The sequence below is a fragment of the Cinclus cinclus genome, chromosome 5 (genome assembly GCF_963662255.1).
Source record: "Cinclus cinclus chromosome 5, bCinCin1.1, whole genome shotgun sequence".
NCBI lineage: Eukaryota > Metazoa > Chordata > Aves > Passeriformes > Cinclidae > Cinclus > Cinclus cinclus.
In genome coordinates, this window is record NC_085050.1 from 1,800,588 (window position 1) to 1,818,494 (window position 17,907).

General features: G+C 60.5%; 1 protein-coding gene across 1 annotated transcript; it reads left to right on the forward strand.

Moving 5' to 3' along the window:
• Positions 1-9,587: 9,587 nt before the first annotated feature.
• On the forward strand, positions 9,588-15,572 carry NAGK (N-acetylglucosamine kinase). The gene is made up of 10 exons (XM_062493300.1): positions 9,588-9,616; positions 9,934-10,018; positions 10,528-10,626; positions 10,909-11,050; positions 12,278-12,388; positions 13,242-13,354; positions 14,236-14,323; positions 15,022-15,119; positions 15,199-15,277; positions 15,363-15,572. Exons 1-10 carry the CDS (start codon positions 9,588-9,590, stop codon positions 15,548-15,550), a joined length of 1,032 nt encoding a protein of 343 aa, XP_062349284.1. The 3' UTR covers positions 15,551-15,572.
• The last annotated feature ends 2,335 nt before the right edge of the window (positions 15,573-17,907 follow it).

The window sequence follows — 17,907 nt, forward strand, 5'->3', positions numbered from 1 at the left end:
GGGTGACAGGGGGGGTGACAGGAGTGACAGGAGTGACGGGGGGGTGACGGGGGGGTGACAGGGGGTGACAGGGGGTGACAGGGAGTGCGGCCCGCAGGGAGTGCGGCCCGACCACCCCAGCCCGACCCAGAGAGAGCCGCGGGCAGCGGGAAATGGGGGAGAATGGGATGGGGAATGGGGACAGGGAATGGGGACAGGGAATGGGGAATGGGGACAGGGAATGGGGAATGGGAATGGGGACAGGGAATAGGGACAGGGAATGGGGAATAGGAATGGGGACAGGGAATGGGGAATGGGGACAGGGAATGGGGAATGGGAATGGGGAATGGGAATGGGGAATGGGGACAGGGAATGGGGAATGGGGACAGGGAATGGGGAATGGGAATGGGGACAGGGAATAGGGACAGGGAATGGGGAATGGGGACAGGGAATGGGGAATGGGAATGGGGACAGGGAATAGGGACAGGGAATGGGGAATGGGGACAGGGACAGGGAGCGCCTCCTGCTCCTTTTCTCCACTCTCTGCGCTACCTGGGAGGTTCCGAGACCCTTTCCCGACCCATCCCGATCCATCCCGAAAAACCCCCAAAACTCCAAACACCACAGGAACCCCAAAAAATCCAAACACCACATGAACCCCAAAACCCCCAAAACCCCAAACATCACAGGAACTCCAAACATCCTAAAACCCCAAACACCCAAAAACCCCAAACACCACAGGAACCCCAAACAGCACAGGACCCCCAAGCACCCCAAAAACCCAACAACCCCAAACACCATAGGAACCCCAAACACCACAGGAACCCCAAACATCCTAAAACCCCAAACACCACAGGAACCCCCAAAACCCCAAACCCCCCAAACAGGGCTCTCCTCCCATCCCACACCCCTCCCTGTCACCCCCAAATCCCCAATTAGGGCATTTAGGACCTTCTGGCTTCTCCCACCATTCCGAGCTATTTTTAGATCTATTTTTTTCCCTTTTTTTTTTTTTTTGTAGGATTTTTTTTCTGCCTTTTCCCATTTCCTCGCCGCAGCCAAAACCCCGTGAAGTTCCCGGCGGGAGAATCCAGGCGTGAAAAATGTGTGAGATCCACCCCGGGAGCGCCTTTTCCCTCCTCTTTCCCAGTTCCTGAGCTTTTTGCTGCTTCCCCCCCCCTCTTCACCTCACACCCTCTGCCGCCCCCCACCCCAAATCTGCCCCCACAGCACCCCCAGGGATCCGGATTTGGAGATTCCCGAAGTTTCTCGGCGTTCTCAGTGAGGAGTTTGGTTTTTTTTTTGTTCCCAAGCCCCACAAATCCCCATGGATGAGGTTTTACCCCACAAATCCCCATGGATGGGATTTTTTTCCAAGCCCACAAATCCCCATGGATGGGATTTTGTTCCCAAGCCCCACAAATCCCCATGGATGAGGTTTTACCCCACAAATCCCCATGGATGGGATTTTTTTCCAAGCCCCACAAATTCCCATGGATGGGATTTTGTTCCCAAGACCATGGATGGGATTTGATCCCCAAATTCCCCCCCACCCCAGTCCCCCTTTCTTCCCCTCCTTCCATGATTTTTCTCCTCCCCATTGCCACATTTCCCATCCCCACATTTCCCATCCCACTGTTCCCATTCCCACCAGGAAAGGGAGGGCCAACCAAAAAGGATTGGGGGACAATCCTGAAATGGGGGGTGATCAGAAAGGATCGGGATCAATCAGCAGGGATCGGGATCAATCAATAGGGATTGGGATGATCGATTATCAGGGATTGGGATCAATCAGTAGGGATTGGGATGATTGGTTATCAGGGATTTGGATCAATCAGTAGGGATTGGGATGATTGGTTATCAGGGATCGGGATCAATCAGTAGGGATTGGGATGATCGATTATCAGGGATTTGGATCAATCAGTAGGGATTGGGATGATTGGTTATCAGGGATCGGGATCAATCAGTAGGGATTGGGATGATCGATTATCAGGGATTGGGATCAATCAGTAGGGATTGGGATGATTGGTTATCAGGGATCGGGATCAATCAGTAGGGATTGGGATGATTGATTATCAGGGATTGGGATCAATCAGTAGGGATTGGGATGATCGGTTATCAGGGATCGGGATGATCCATCAGCAGGGATGGGGAGCAGCCAGCACACAGAGGGGGCTGGGGCAGCATGGGGGGACCCTGTTGCCATCCCCATTCCCACTCCCATCCCCATCCCCATTCCCACCCTCATCCCGTTCCCACTCCCATCCCATGCCCATTCCCACTCCATCCCTACTCCAAATCCAATCCCCATCCCATTCCCACCCTGCTCCCATCCCAATCCCATCCCCATTCCCCATTTCATCCCCAGCCCCATCCCATCTCTACCTCAAATCCAATACCCATCCCCATCCCAATCCCATCCCCAATCCTATCCCCAACCCCATCCCAAATCCCCAATCCGACCCCAATCCCATCCCCAATCCCATCCCCAATCCCATCCCATCCCAATCCCAATCCCAATCCCAATCCCAATCCCAATCCCAATCCCAATCCCAATACCATCCCCATCCCATCCCCACCCCAATCCCAATCCCAATCCCGCCCCAATCCCATCCCCACCCCAGTCCCACCCTCTCCTCTCCTCTCCTCTCCGGCTCTCCCCGCACACATGGCCGCTCTCACTCGGGCTGACAGCCGGGCGCGCTCGGCTCCCGCTGCTCTCATTGGCTCCGTGTTGGACCGAGGGTCACGCTCCGGTCAGCCCTGCCCGATCCCATCCCGCCTGCCCCATCCCATCCTCCCGCTCTTCCCGGGAAAGCTTCTCCTGTCAGCTCCGCTCAGCCCTGACGCGCTCCCCGAACCGTGAATGCAACGCGGCCGGGGACCGGCCCGGCCAGCCCGGGGGGGGCTGCGGAACGGGGGGCAAGGAGGGGGAGATCCATCGGGAATGAATGGTGGGGGATCCGTCAGGGAAAAGGCGGAGATCGGGAAAGGTGGGGGGTCGATCAGGAATGGTGGGGAGCAGTCAGGAATGGTGGGGAGCAGTCAGGAATAACGGGGTGAATCAATCAGGAATGATGGGGAGCAGTCAGGAATGGTGGGGAGCAGTCAGGAATAACGGGGTGAATCAATCAGGAATGGTGGGGATCAATCAGGAATGATGGGGAGCAGTCAGGAATGGTGGGGAGCAGTCAGGAAAAGGGGGATCGATCAGCAATGACGAGGGGGGCAATCAGAAATGATGGAGATCAATCAGGAATGATGGGGGGGATCAATCAGGAATAACGGGGGGGATCAATCAATCAGGATGGGGGGATCAATCAGGAATGATGAAGGGGGCAATCAGGAAGGATTGGGGGATCCCACAATCCCCCCAGACCCCAAATCGCGGGGGGGACACGAGGGGCCCCCTCCTTCCTCACCCCTCCCCCCCCCCCAGGTCCTTTGGGCTCCGGGAGGGGCTTGGGGGGCACCCCTGAATTTGGGGTACCCCATTAACCCCCAGGTGTCCCCAAATGGTTTTGGGGGATCGCAGGTGGTGGGAGCGGGACCCTCATGGGTCTGAGATGGTCCCGCGGGTTTGGGGTCTGGGAGGAGGGGATGGGGTTAGCCCTGGATTTGGGGTCTGGGAGGAGGGGATGGGGTTACCCCTGGATTTGGGGTTTTGGAGGAGGGGATGGGGTTAGCCCTGGATTTGGGGTTTTGGAAGAGGGGATGGGGTTAGCCCTGGATTTGGGGTTTTGGAAGAGGGGATGGGGTTAGTCCTGGATTTGGGGTTTTGGAAGAGGGGATGGGGTTAGCCCTGGATTTGGGGTTTTGGAAGAGGGGATGGGGTTAGCCCTGGATTTGGGGTGCTCCCCATCCCTTCCTCCCGGCTCCATCTCCTGCCCCTCTCCCCATCCCTTGTGGGGTGTCCAGGACAGCCCTCCGTAGGGATTCGGGGCTCCCATTTCCCCTTGGTTGGATTTTGGGGATCACATCTCCCTTCAGCCAAGGTTTGGGAGGTCCGATTTAGCTTTAGCCAGGATTTGGGGGTCCCATGTCCTCTCGACCACGGTTTGGGAGTCACATCTCCCCTTGTCACAGCTTCAGGGGTCCCTGTGTCCCCTCAGCCGGGTTTTGGGGTCCCCGTGTCCCCTCAGAGATGTTTTGGGGTCCCCGTGTCCCCCGGATATGTCACCACCGCACTCTGCCGTGCCTGTCCCCCCGTTCTGCGTGCCGGGGACATCCCGGGGACATCCCGGGGACATCCCGAGGAGGGGGGGGGGGGGGGGGGGGGGGGGGAGGCTGCGAGGACACCGGGACTCCCCAAATCCCACTGGCGACCCCCCCGAAGCGCCGCGAGCGGGAATTCCCGGGAATTCCCGAACTCCTGATCCCGGCAATCCCTGAGACCACCCGGAGCTGTCCCCGTGTCCCCAACACCCTCCGCGGGGGTGGCACAGATTTGTGGGGCGACCCTAAATCCTCCCCTAAGTGGGATAAGAGGGGGGGGGAAATCCCTTATCCCGCACCCCAAAGTGACGCTGGGAGCGGGGTGGGGACACCCCCGCCACACCCAGTGCCACCAAGGCGGTGCCACCAGGCCGGGTGACACCAGGGGACAGCCACCCCCCTCCCGCAGCCCGCAGTGCGGGGACGTGGCACGGGCGGGGCGGGGAAACTGAGGCACGGGGAGGGTGGAGGAGGGGCAGAGCTGTTCCGGAGGGCTCCCCTCCCCCCCCTCCCCTCCCCCCCCCCTCCCCTCCCCCCGCTCATTAGCGGTGATAATGTCAATTAGCGACCGCCCCGCTCGGCTCCTGCCCTCTGTCCCCACGGGTGTCGCAAGGGAGGGGCTCCTATCGCGGTTCCAGTCCCGATCCCAGTGCCCGGGAGCGGGATCCCCCCGCTGGGGGTGATGGCTCTGTCCCTGTCCCTGTCCCCTGTCCCTATCCCTGTCCCCTATCCCTGTCCCCTATCCCTGTCCCCAATCCCTATCCCTGTCCCCAATCCCTATCCCTGTCCTATCTCTGTCCCTGTCCCCTTTCCCTGTCCCCACCTCTGGGTGTATCCGTAGCCCCTTTCCCATCCCCGTTTCTATTTTTACTCCTGCCCCCATCCCTGTCCCTGTTCCTGTCCCCATCCTTGTCCCTCTCCATCAAATTCCCTGTCCCCATCCTCTTCCTCATCCCTGTCCCCATCTCTGTCCCTATCCCCATTCCCATCCTTCTGTCCCCATTCATGGCCCTGTCCCTGCCCCATTCCCATCTCCACCCCTATTGCCATCCCTGTTCCCTGTCCCCGACCCCATTCCTCATCCCCCTCCCCATTCCCTGTCCCCATTCCCTGTCCCCATCCCCATCCCCATTCCCATTCCCCGTCCCCATACACTGTCTCTGTCCCCATTCCCTGTCCCCATCCCCATCCCCATTCCCATTCCCCGTCCCCATACACTGTCTCTGTCCCCATTCCCTGTCCCCATCCCCATTCCCATTCCCATTCCCCGTCCCCATACACTGTCTCTGTCCCCATTCCCTGTCCCCTGTCCCCTGTCCCTGTCCCCATCCCCATTCCCTATCCCCATCCCCATTCCCTGTCCCCACTCCCTGTCCCTGTCCCCAGCCAGCCCAGTGGCAGTGTGGGTGGCAGGCCGGGGACTCCGTGGGTGGACACCGGTGACATTCCCGGACGGAAAGGTCACGGTCACATCCTGGTACTCGGCCCCAACCCTCAGAGCCGAGGCTGCTCCGTGGAACAAGTGACAGCTCCTGGAACTGCCACCGGTGTCCCCAGTGCCACCACCCCAGGGCAGCTCGGCCCCAACGCTGTCACCTCCCGTTCCCGTTCCCGTTCCCGTTCCTGCTCCCCTCTGGAATTCACCTCCGCGTCCCCTCCACGGTGTCCGGGTGGGAAGCGGCAGAGCCGGAGCGCAAATGTCACCAACACTGTCCCCTCCTGGAATGCTGGGATGGAGGGAGGGATGGGGAATGGGAAAATGGAGGGATGGAGCAACAGAGGGGTAAAGGGACAAAGGGATAGCAGGAGGGAGGGAGGGATGGGAGGAGGGATGGATGGAGGAAGGGATTGAGGGACAGAGAATGAGAAAGTGCAGGGATGGGGAATGGGAAATGGGAAAAGGCAGGGATGGGGAATGGGAAAGTGCAGGGATGGGGAATGGGAAAAGGCAGGGATGGAGGGATGGGGAATGGGAAAATTCAGGGATAGAGGGATGGGGAATGGGAAAAGGCAGGGATGAAGGGATTTGGAATGGGAAAATTCAGGGATGGAGGTATGGGGAATGGGAAAGTGCAGGGATGGGGAATGGGAAAATTCAGGGATGGGGAATGGGAAAGTGCAGGGATGGGGAATGGGAAAGTGCAGGGATGGAGGGACAAAGGGATGGCGGGATGGAGGCACAGAGCAGATGCTGGGTTGGATGGATGCGCACAAGGAAAGGAGCATGGATGGAAGGAAGGATGGACGGACGGACAAGAAGACAAATGGATGGACTCTGGGAATGGGACAGACAGCACCTACCACAGAGCTGGAATCGCTGGGGGCAGAGCAGGATCCCGGAGCTGCAGGAAGGACACAGGGAAGGACACACGGACAGGCCCCACTTCCCTGCGTCCCCTCTCTCCTGCACCGTCCCTTGTCCCGGTACCGGTGGCACGGACGTGACCCGGTGTGGTGCCACAGCACCCTGGGCTCCGGCACCGCCGTGCCAGGATGGGGACGGGCGTAGGATCTTCCGTTTGGGATGGGGGTGGGATCATCCGTTTGGGACGGGTGCGGGTGCAGGATTATCCGTTCGGGATGGGGACGGGTGTGGGATCATCCATTTGGCATGGGCGCCCCAAATCCAATCCCAAAGGCTGCCTGGCCTTGCAGCAGCCGCCCACCCCATCCCACCACCGCCCCATTCCCGTTTCTCCACTCACCATCCTCTTCCTCCTCACAGGACGTCCCCGGGATGTCCCTGGTGCCGCTCCACCCCTGGAACGGATCCAGACCCCAGAATTCAACCCAGCCCCTCCAAAAATCAGCATTTCCTCGTGAGATGGAGCCGTTCCTTCCTGGGCCTTCTTCCCTCCTTTCCCAGCCGGATCCGGCGTGGCCCCGGCACCCGCGGGCGGAGCGGGGTTATCAGAGCTTCCTCATCCCGAATTTGGGGTGCTCGGGCCGGGTTTGGGGTGCTCGGCCGATGTCCCCTCTCCGTCCCGCTGCCACCCAGAACCCCCGGCAGCTTCGGGGACGGAGCCGCCCAGGAACACCCGGGCTCCGGTGGGATCGGGACATCCCTGGAGCCTTCCCGGCTCCCGCACCCCCTTCCCGGGCTGGAATTCACCCCGAGCTCCCCCAAAACCTCCGTGTCTCACCCCGCACCTCCCACCCCGCCAGTGCCACCTCCTGTACCCCGACTGGGGAAAGCCACCTCCCCCGGGTTGGGGACACGCTCGGGGCTCCCGGGGGGGACCCTGCTGTCCTCGTGGCCGAGCGGGTGGCAGCGGGGACAGCGCTGTCCCCACCCCGCGGGTCTCGTGGGACCCCGCGGACTCACCCGGCAGCTCCCGGCTCCGCTGCAACTTTGCCACAAGTTGAGACAAAGGCGGCGGGTGCCGTCCCCGCTGTCCCCGCTGTCCCCAGACAGGCTGGTGCCACCAGGATTTAATGAGGGCACGAGGGCGGTGGGCTCGGGGGCTGCACACCAACACTCCGAGCATTAACCCTTCCCCTGCCGCCCTGGGGGGAGCAGGGCTCCCTCTTCCCGCACCCCCGTCCCCCAACGCCTCCCGGGATCCCCCAGCCTGGAGAACCGGGATAATCCCGGGGTTTTGTGTCCCCGGGGTGGGGACAGCCCCGAGGAGGAGGGGATACACGGCAAGGAGCCCCCCCCCCCCAGTCCTGGGGTCACTGCCACACCCAATGGAAGGGCTGGGGGGACCCAATGCCAGCGCCCGGGATGGCGGTGTCCGCATCCCTGTCCCCATCCCGACCACGTCCCCATCTCTGTCCCCATTCCAGCTGTGTCCCCATCCCGGTTGCTCCAATGTGTCCCTGTCCCTGCTGCTCTGCTCTGTCCCCATCCCAGCATCCCAGGACCACAGAACCCATGGAAGCGGCGATATGGATGTGCAAGGTGTGGGATTTGGGATGTGGGATTTGGGATGGCCTGGCTGATGCTGCCAGATGGGAAGGAGTCCCTGCCAATGCATCATCCATCCATCCTTCATCCATCCATCCATCATCCATCCATCATCCATCCATCCATCATCCATCCATCATCCATCCATCATCCATCATCCATCCATCCATCCATCATCCATCCATCCATCCATCCATCATCCATCCATCATCCATCCATCCATCATCCATCCATCCATCCATCATCCATCCATCCATCCATCCATCATCCATCCATCCATCATCCATCCATCCATCATCCATCCATCCATCCATCCATCCATCCATCCATCATCCATCCATCCATCCATCCATCCATCCATCATCCATCCATCATCCATCCATCATCCATCCATCCATCCATCCATCATCCATCCATCCATCATCCATCCATCCATCATCCATCCATCCATCCATCCATCCATCCATCCATCCATCCATCATCCATCCATCAATCATCCATCCATCATCCATCCATCCATCATCCATCCATCATCCCTCTCTCCCTTTAATTTTTCCATCCCTCCATCTCGCCCCTCCCCTCCTCTCCACCCTCTCCCCTCCATCTGTCCCTCCCTCCATGTCCCCAGGCCGCACACGTGGCTGTCCCCTCCCTGCCGTCACTGTCACCTCTGTCCCCCACCGAGCGGGGGCCCTGCAGGTCCTCAGCTGCTCTGGGGGGTCATACGTGGGAGGGGACAGAGGTGACACCGGTGACACGGTGGCTGCTGGCCCACGGACACGTCCCCAAGCCCTCCATGGGGACAGCGGGGACAGGGGGACCCCCTGTGCTTGGGGGGGTTCCAGGAGGGGGAGGCTGAGAGCGAGGGGGGCTCTGTCACCGGGGGGGTACCAATGGGATTGGTCACGGGTGGGTTTTGGGGGGATTTGGGGGAATTTGTCACTTGTAGGGGTGTGGGGCTGTGTCATGGGTGGGTACGGGGGGGATTTGGGGGATTTCTCATGGGTGGGGTACAGGCGGATTTGGGGGCGGTGTCACAGGTGAATTTGGGGGATTTCTCACGAGTGGGACACAGGGGGATTTGGGGGCGGTGTCACAGGTGGATTTGGGGGATTTCTCACGGGTGGGACACAGGAGGATTTGGGGGATTTCTCATTTAATAGATACGGGCAGATTTGGAGGATTTACCCCGCGTGGTGCAGCGTCCGGAGCGCGTCCGTGGGGTCACGGTGCCATCCCGGAACCCCGGGAGGGGACACAGGGAGGGGACAGGGAGGGGACCCGGGGCGGGCGGGGGCGGAGCCAACGCGGGGGAGGGCGTGGCCATGGACTGAGAGTGAGCGCTCCTTTATGCCTATGTATGGATATGGGCGTGTCTGCGGGGCGGAGCCACACTGGGGCCAGCCTATAGGAAATCAGCTTGTGGATATGGGGCGTACCCACGCTCCATAAATGGTCATGGGCGGGGCTAGCGCCGGCAGCGATGGCGGCGCTGTTCGGTGGAGTGGAGGGGTGAGGGGCGGACCGGGACCGGGGGGCTCCCCCATCCCCCCCCGAGGGGTTTGCACCGGGACCCCCTCCCTGATCCCCGGTACCCGCCCGGGTACCTCCATCCCGGGGGGAGCGGTCCTGGGGGGTCCATGCGAGCCCCCCTTCATCGGTTCCTGTCCCCTCCTGTCCCTCCTGCCCCGGGGTGGGGTTCAGCTCCCCCCAATTCAGGGTCCCCCGAGTGACCCCAGTGGGAGATCAGAGGTGGGGTGGGGTCCCCACCCTGGGTGGGGCAATGGGGTGGTGCTGGCAGTGTCCCCCCCCAATGTCTCTCTCGGCAGAGGGGGCACCCACTCCACGGTGGTGCTGGTGTCCGGAGATGGGCAAATCCTGGCCGAGAGCGAGGGACCCTGCACCAACCACTGGGTGAGCTGGGGGCCAGCCCTGGGGGCTTGGGGACAGTCCTGAGCCCAGCCTGGGGCTTGGGGACATTCCTGAGGGCTTGGGGACAATCCTGAGCCCAGCTTGGGGCATTTGGGACACGGAGAGAGGGGAACAGGCCCTGGGGAAGGGGGTTGGGGTTGCTGGGTTTGGGACATGGGGTTTGGGACACGGAGCGGGGTTTGGGACATGGAGCTGGGCTGTTTTTGGCTGTCCCCAAACTTACAGACACTTGGGTGGGACGCAGCTACTGCAGACAGTGCCACCGTGTCCCCTGTGCCCAAAAACCCTCTGGGTGGAGCCTGGGTGGCCTCAGGATGTCCCCAAACCCAGAGCCCCGTGTGTGACCCCTGGGGTGGTGGCCTCAGGATGTCCCCAAACCCAGAGCCCCGCGTGTGACCCCTGGGGTGGTGGCCTCAGGATGTCCCCAAACCCAGAGCCCCGCGTGTGACCCCTGGGGTGGTGGCCTCAGGGTGTCCCCGTGCCTGTCCCAGCTCATCGGCTCCGAGGAATGCCTGCGGAGGATCGAGCGCATGGTCAGCGAGGCCAAGAGCAAAGCGGGGGCTGACCCCGAGGTGCCCCTGCGCTCCCTGGTGAGCCCCCGTGCTGTCCCCAAGCCCCTCAGTGCCACCCTGCCCTGTCCCCAAACGCTTCGGTGCCACCCTGCCCTGTCCCCAAACCCCTGTGCTGTCCCTAAACCCCTTTCCTGTCCCCAAATCCCCTCCGTATCCCCACCCCCAGCACCACCCCCGGTGTCCCCACGGCTGTCCCCCGTGTGTGTCCCCCGTGTGTGTCCCCCATGGCTGTCCCCATGGCTGTCCCCCGTGTGTGTCCCCCATGGCTGTCCCGTGGGTGACAGGGCTCTGGTGGCACAGGGGCTGTCTCTGAGCGGGGGTGACCAGCCCGAGGCGCTGGCGGCCATGACCCAGGAGCTGCAGCGGCGATTCCCGCACCTGAGCCTGAGCTACAGCGTCAGCAGCGACGCGCTGGGAGCCATGGCCACGGCCAGCGACCGGGGTCAGGCCACGGGACACCCCACGGATCCAGCTCCATCCCAGGGATCCAACCCCATCCCAGGGATCCAGCCCCACCCCACGGATCCAACCCCACCCCACGGATCCAACCCCACCCCACGGATCCAGCCCCACCCCACGGATCCAGCCCCATCTCACGGATCCAACCCCATCCCACGGATCCAACCCCATCCCACGGATCCAGCCCCATCCCACGGATCCAGCCCCATCCCACGGATCCAGCTCCATCCCAGGGATCCAGCCCCATCCCAGGGATCCAGCCCCATCCCAGGGATCCAGCCCCACCCCAGGGATCCAGCCCCACCCCAGGGATCCAGCCCCACCCCAGGGATCCAACCCCATCCCAGGGATCCAGCCCCATCCCAGGGATCCAGCCCCATCCCAGGGATCCAACCCCATCCCACGGATCCAGCCCCATCCCATAGAACCGATTGATTCTCGTGTTCCTGAGCTACAGCGTCAGCAGCGATGCTCTGGGAGCCATGGCCACGGGACACCCCATAGAGCCTGATCCTATAGAGTCTGATCCTATAGATACGACCCCATCCCATAGTGCCCAATCCTATAGAACTCCATCCCATAGAGCCCGATCCCATAGAGCCCGATCCCATAGAGCTCTATCCCATAGAGCCCGATCCCATAGAGCTCTATCCCATAGAGCCCGATCCCATAGAGCCCGATCCCACAGAGCTCCATCTATAGAGCCCGATCCCATAGAGCCTGATCCTTTAGTGTCTGATCCTATAGATACAACCCCATCCCTTAGAGCCCGATCCCATAGAACTCCATCCCATAGAGCCCAATCCCATAGAGCCTGATCCCATAAAGCCCCATCCTATAGAGCCTGATCCTATAGAGCCCCATCCTATAGAATCCCAACCTACATTACCCCATCCCATAGAGCCCCATCCCATAGAGCCCGATCCCACAGAACCGATTGATTCCCCTAGAACTGATTGATTGCTATAGATACAGCCGACCCCACAGGAAACCCCAAATGTTCAGTTTTTGGGGTCCCTATTTCGGGTTTCTGACCCCATGAGAAAACCCCAAATGTTCAGTTTTTGGGGTCCTTATTTCGGGTTTCTGACCCCACAGGAAAACCCCAAATGTTCAGTTTTTGGGGTCCTTATTTCGGGTTTCTGACCCCACAGGAAAACCCCAAATGTTCAGTTTTTGGGGTCCCTATTTCGGGTTTCTGACCCCACAGGTGGCATCGTGCTCATTTCGGGTACGGGCTCCAACTGCAAACTCATCAATCCCGACGGATCCGAGACGGGATGTGGGGGATGGGGTCACATGATGGGGGATGAAGGCTCCGGTGAGGATTTGGGGTGGGCTTTGGGGTCTTTGAGGGATTTGGGATGGGTATTAGGGTCCTGGAAGGGCTTTGGGATGGGTATCGGGGTCTTTGAGGGGTTTTAGGATGGGTTTTGAGGTTTTTGAGGGGTTTTGGGATCTTTGAGGGGTTTTGGGATGGGTATTTGGCTCTTTGAGGGGTTTTGGGATGGGTATTGGGGTCCTGAATGGGTTTTGGGGTGGGTGTTGCGGTCTCTGTGGAGTTTTGTGATGAATGTTGGGGTCCTGGAAGGGTTTTGAGATGGATTTTGGGATCCCGGAGAGATTTTGGGATGGGTCTAAGGTACCCCAGAGGGTTTGGGGTGCCAGGAGGGCTCACCCCGTTCCTGACCCCATAGCTGATCCCACAGCTGATCCCGTTGCTGACCCTGTTCCTGACCCCACTGACCCCACAACTGACCTCATAGACCCTGTTCCTGACTCCATTGATCCCTAACCCTGACCCCGTTCCTGACCCCATCCCTGACCCTGTTCCTGACCCCATTGACCCCGTTCCTGACCCCCGTTCCTGACCCCGTTCCTGACCCCCATACCTGACCCCGTTCCTGACCCCCATACCTGACCCTGTTCCTGACCCCGTTCCTGACCCCCATACCTGACCCCGTTCCTGACCCCCATTCCTGACCCTGTTCCTGACCCCCTACCTGACCCCATTGACCCCCTACCTGACCCCCTACCTGACCCCATATCTGACCCCATTCCTGACCCCATTGACCCCATTCCTGACCCCCTACCTGACCCCCTACCTGACCCCCTACCTGACCCCCTACCTGACCCCATTGACCCCATACCTGACCCCATACCTGACCCCACAGCGTTCTGGATCGCCCACCAAGCCCTCAAGGCCGTTTTTGACTCCCTGGACAATCTGGGGGCGCAGCCCCACGACATCGGCTACGTGCGGGGGGCCATGCTGGAATACTTCCAGGTTTGGGGTTTTGGGGGTTTGGGGGATTTGGGGTGGGATTTGGAACATTTGGGATGAGGTTTGGGGGATGTGGGATGAGGTTTGGGTGGTTTGGGGTGGGATTTGGGGTGGGATTTGAGGTGAGTTTTGGGGGATTTGGAAGATTTGGGGTGAGGTTTGGGTGGTTTGGGATGAGGTTTGAGTGGTTTGGGGTGGGATTTGGAAGATTTGGGGTGAGGTTTAGGGGATTTGGGGTGAGGTTTGGGTGGTTTGGGGGATTTGGGTGGGATTTGGAGTGAGATTTGGGGGGGTTCAGGAGATATTGGGAATTTGGGGTGGGGTTTGGAGGATTTGGGATGAGGCTTGGGGGGGTTTGGGGTGAGGTTTGGGGAATTTGGGGTAGGATTTGGGAGATTTGAGGTGAGGTTTGAGGGATTTGGCGTGAGGTTTGGGGGATTTGGGGGATTTAGGGTGGGGTTTGGGGGATTTGGGGTGTGGTTCAGGGGGTTTGGGGGATTTGGGGTGGGATTTGGGGTGAGATTTGGGGGTGTTGGGTGTTTTGGGATGGGTGTCAAGGTCCTGAAAAGGGTTTAAAGTAAATATTGAAATATTGATGAGATTTGGGATCCTTGGGATCCTTGAGGGGTCTGAAACGGGTATTGGGGTGTTTAGAGGGTTTGGGGATGGGTTTTGGGGTCCCCGGGGAGTTTTTGGGATGGGTTTTGGGGTCCCCGGGGAGTTTTCGGATCAGTATCGGGGTCCCGTTTTGGGGTCGAGGTGCAGGGCGGTGTTTTGGGGTGCGGGGGGGGGGGGGGCTCAGGGCCGTGTTCCAGGATTTGGGAACGCTCCTGGGCCGTTGGGGCTCCCCTGCCCTGACCCCAAGCCCTGCCCCGACCCCACAGATCTCGGACAGGACGGGGCTCCTGCCCCACCTGTACCGCACCTTCCAGAAGGACAAATTCGCGGGGTTCTGTCAGAGGCTGGCCCTGGGTAGGGCAGTGTCCCCAGTGTCCCCCTTGTCCCTGTCACCCGTTTGTCCCTCCCGGTGCCGCTCCCTGCTCTCTGTCCCCCTGCACCTTGTCCCCGAGCGCTCTGTGCCCTCCTCGGGGTGGGGACACCCAGGTGCCACCTCCTCAGCTCATGGGGGAGGGGTGTCCCATGTCCCCGTGTGTGTCCCATGTGTCCCATGTCCCTGTGTGTCCCATGTCCCTGTGTGTCCCATGTGTCCCATGTCACTGTGTGTGTCCCGTGTCCCTGTGTGTCCCCATGTGTCCCATGTCACTGTGTGTGTCCCGTGTCCCTGTGTGTATCCCATGTCCCTGTGTGTCCCCAGGTGTCCCATGTCCCTGTGTGTGTCCCGTGTCCCTGTGTGTCCCCAGGTGACTCATGTCCCTGAGTGTCCCCACCTGTCCCACAACCCTGTCCCTGTGTGTCCCGTGTCCCTGAGTGTCCCATGTCCCTGTGAGTGTCCCTGAGTGTGTCCCATGTCCCTGTGTGTCCCCAGGTGTCCCATGTCCCCGTGTGTGTCCCATGTCCCTGTGTGTCCCATGTGTCCCATGTCCCTGTGTGTCCCATGTGTCCCCAGGTGTCCCACGTCCCTGAGTGTCCCATGTCCCTGTGAGTGTCCCTGAGTGTGTCCCATGTCCCTGAGTGTCCCCAGGTGTCCCCATGTGTCCCTGTCCCCCCAGGTGCCCAGGTCGGTGACCCCCTGTGCTGTCACATCTTCACCAAAGCTGGCGAGTTCCTGGCGCGTCACGCGGTGGCCGTGCTGCCCAAAATCCACCAGGTGAGCCCTCGCGGGGGGTGGTGCCAGCGTCCCCGGCCGCGTCCCCGGCCGCGTCCCCGAGCGTCCCCTGTCCCCGCAGAGCCTGTTCCTGGGCGAGCTGGGGCTGCCCATCCTGTGCGTGGGCTCGGTGTGGAACAGCTGGGATCACCTGCGGCCGGGTGAGGATTCGGGGCGTTTTTGGGGAGATTCGGGATCGTTTTTGGGGTCGGCCGTGACGCCCCCGGGACGTCGCCGCCGTCGCAGGGTTCATCCGGGTGCTGGAGCAGGCGCGGGCCGAGGCTGCGGGCGCGGAGTTCTCGCGGTTCAGCCTGCTGAAGCTGAAGCGCTCCTCGGCGCTGGGGGCAGCGCGGCTGGGAGCCAGGAATGTGGGAACGGCGCTGCCGCTGGATCCCGCCGGGAACGTCCACGTGTTCTACACGCACCGCTTCTGAGCCCGCCCAACCGAAAACCCCAAAAAAACCCCAAACTACTGGGGGAGGGGCCGGGAGAGGGGACGGGGTGAGGGGTTTGTGGTGCGGCAATAAAATGGTTAAATTGTCCTGAGGGAATGGGATGGGAATGGGGATGGGAATGGGGAATGGGGAAATGGGGAATGGGGATGGGGAAAGGGGAATGGGGAAATGGGGAATGGGGATGGGGAAAGGGAAATGGGGAATGGGATGGGGAATGGGGAAATGGGGATGGGGAAAGGGGAATGGGGGAATGGGGATGGGGAATGGGGGAATGGGGGAATGGGGATGGGGAATGGGGGAATGGGGATGGGAATGGGGGAATGGGGGAATGGGGATGGGGAATGGGGAAATGGGGATGGGGAAAGGGGAATGGGGAAATGGGGATGGGGAAAGGGGAATGGGGAAAGGGGGATGGGGAAAGGGGAATGGGGAAAGGGGGATGGGGAAAGGGGAATGGGGAAAGGGGGATGGGGAAAGGGGGATGGGGAAAGGGGAATGGGGAAAAGGGAATGGGGAAAGGGGGATGGGGAAAAGGGAATGGGGAAAGGGGGATGGGGAAAGGGGGGATGGGGAAAGGGGGATGGGGAAAGGGGGATGGGGAAAGGGGGATGGGGAAAGGGGGATGGGGAAAGGGGGATGGGGAAAGGGGGATGGGGAAAGGGGGATGGGGAAAGGGGGATGGGGAAAGGGGGATGGGGAAAGGGGGATGGGGAAAGGGGGATGGGGAAAGGGGAATGGGGAAAGGGGGATGGGGAAAGGGGAATGGGGAAAGGGGGATGGGGAAAGGGGAATGGGGAAAGGGGAATGGGGAAAGGGGAATGGGGAAATGGGGATGGGGAAAGGGGAATGGGGAAATGGGGATGGGGAAAGGGGAATGGGAACGGGAAATGGGAACAGGGAATGGGAGCAGCCTGGAGGGACCAAATCCAGCCACGGCCCCAATTCCCAATGGGAACAGGAATGGGTGTGATCCCACAGGGAGGTTCTGGATTTAATGGGTTTAAAATGGAGTTTGGGTATTGGGAATCCTTCAGGAATCAATCCATGGATCCATGAATGGATCCAATATCCAATTGTCCATGGATCCATAAATCCACCCATCCGTGAGTGCATCAATCCATGGATCCATCCATTCATCAATCCATGGATCCATCAGTGGCTCCAACATTCATCCATCCATGGATCCGTCAGTAAATCCATCCATCCATCATCCATAAGTGGCTTAGTCTGGAAAATTATCATGCCCACCCCATAAAATTCCAGGGTTGGGAATTTCTTCCAAGTTGTGGAATGGGGAATCGGGTCAGGGATGATGGGAGAGCTGGGAATGTTCCCCTGGAGAAGGGAAAATTCCAGAGAATGCTCAGAGTCCCTTGCAGGGCTCCAGGAGAGCTGGAATTGGGGACAAGGCAGGGAGGGACAGGACACAGGGAATGGCTTCCACTGGGAAAGGGGACATTGGGCTGGGATCTTGGAAGAAATTCCTGCCTGGGCTGGAATTCCCAGATTTGCTGTGGCTGTCCCTGGATCCCTGGCAGTGTCCAAGGCCGGTTGGATCCACCTGGGGACAGTGGAAAATGTTTCTGGATGGGATTTAACGTCTTTTCCAAGCCAAAGCATTTCAGGATTGCATGAAAAACACGGAATTCCTCACACAGAAGCCAAACGTGAATGTTTCCAGGATAACGCTGTAAATCCCTGGTTTTCTCCAGAGCTGGGAAGCCCCAAACACCACATGGAGTGTGGGAAAGCCTTTCCCACATCCAGGGTCCCGAAGGAACGCGAGCAGCACCCAGCCAGGCATCCCCTGAGGCACCTGAGCATGGAAAATCTTCCAAATATCCCAGGGGAACGTGCCGAAAAATATCCCAAATCCCGGCTGGAGGGGAAATTTGGGGCAGCGACCTCCCCCAAACGCTGCATGTGTCACAGCCTGGGGGATCCACAGGGAATGGGGATGGGATTGGGGAATGGGATTGAGATTGAGATTGGGGATGGGAGTGGGGAATGGGAACGGGGGAATGGGATTGGGATTGTGGATGGGGATGGGATTGGGAATGGGATTTGGATTGGGAATGGGATGGAGGAGCCGATCCGGGACTTCGGAGATTGCTTTGGTATCCCGGGATGCAATTCCCGGCGGTACCGGGGCAGGAGCCTGGCAGCGCCCCAGCGCCAACCGGGCCGAGCCGACGCTTCCCGGAGCCCCTCAGGAGCCCGCGGGACAGCGGGGCCTGCTCGGGTCCCCGGCCGTACCTCGGGCCGGTGTCCCCCGTGCCCCCCGGTGGCTCGGGCTGTGCTGCCCCTGCTCCTCTCGCGACGTCTCGGGCGGTGTC

Coding starts and splice junctions, on each gene's coding strand:
- NAGK (XM_062493300.1), top strand. CDS start 9,588: ATGGCGGCGCTGTTCGGTGGAGTGGAGGG. Junction 10,627..10,908: donor AGGTGCCCCTGCGCTCCCTG/GTGAGCCCCCGT, acceptor CTGGTGGCACAG/GGGCTGTCTCTGAGCGGGGG. Junction 15,278..15,362: donor CTGGGATCACCTGCGGCCGG/GTGAGGATTCGG, acceptor CCGCCGTCGCAG/GGTTCATCCGGGTGCTGGAG.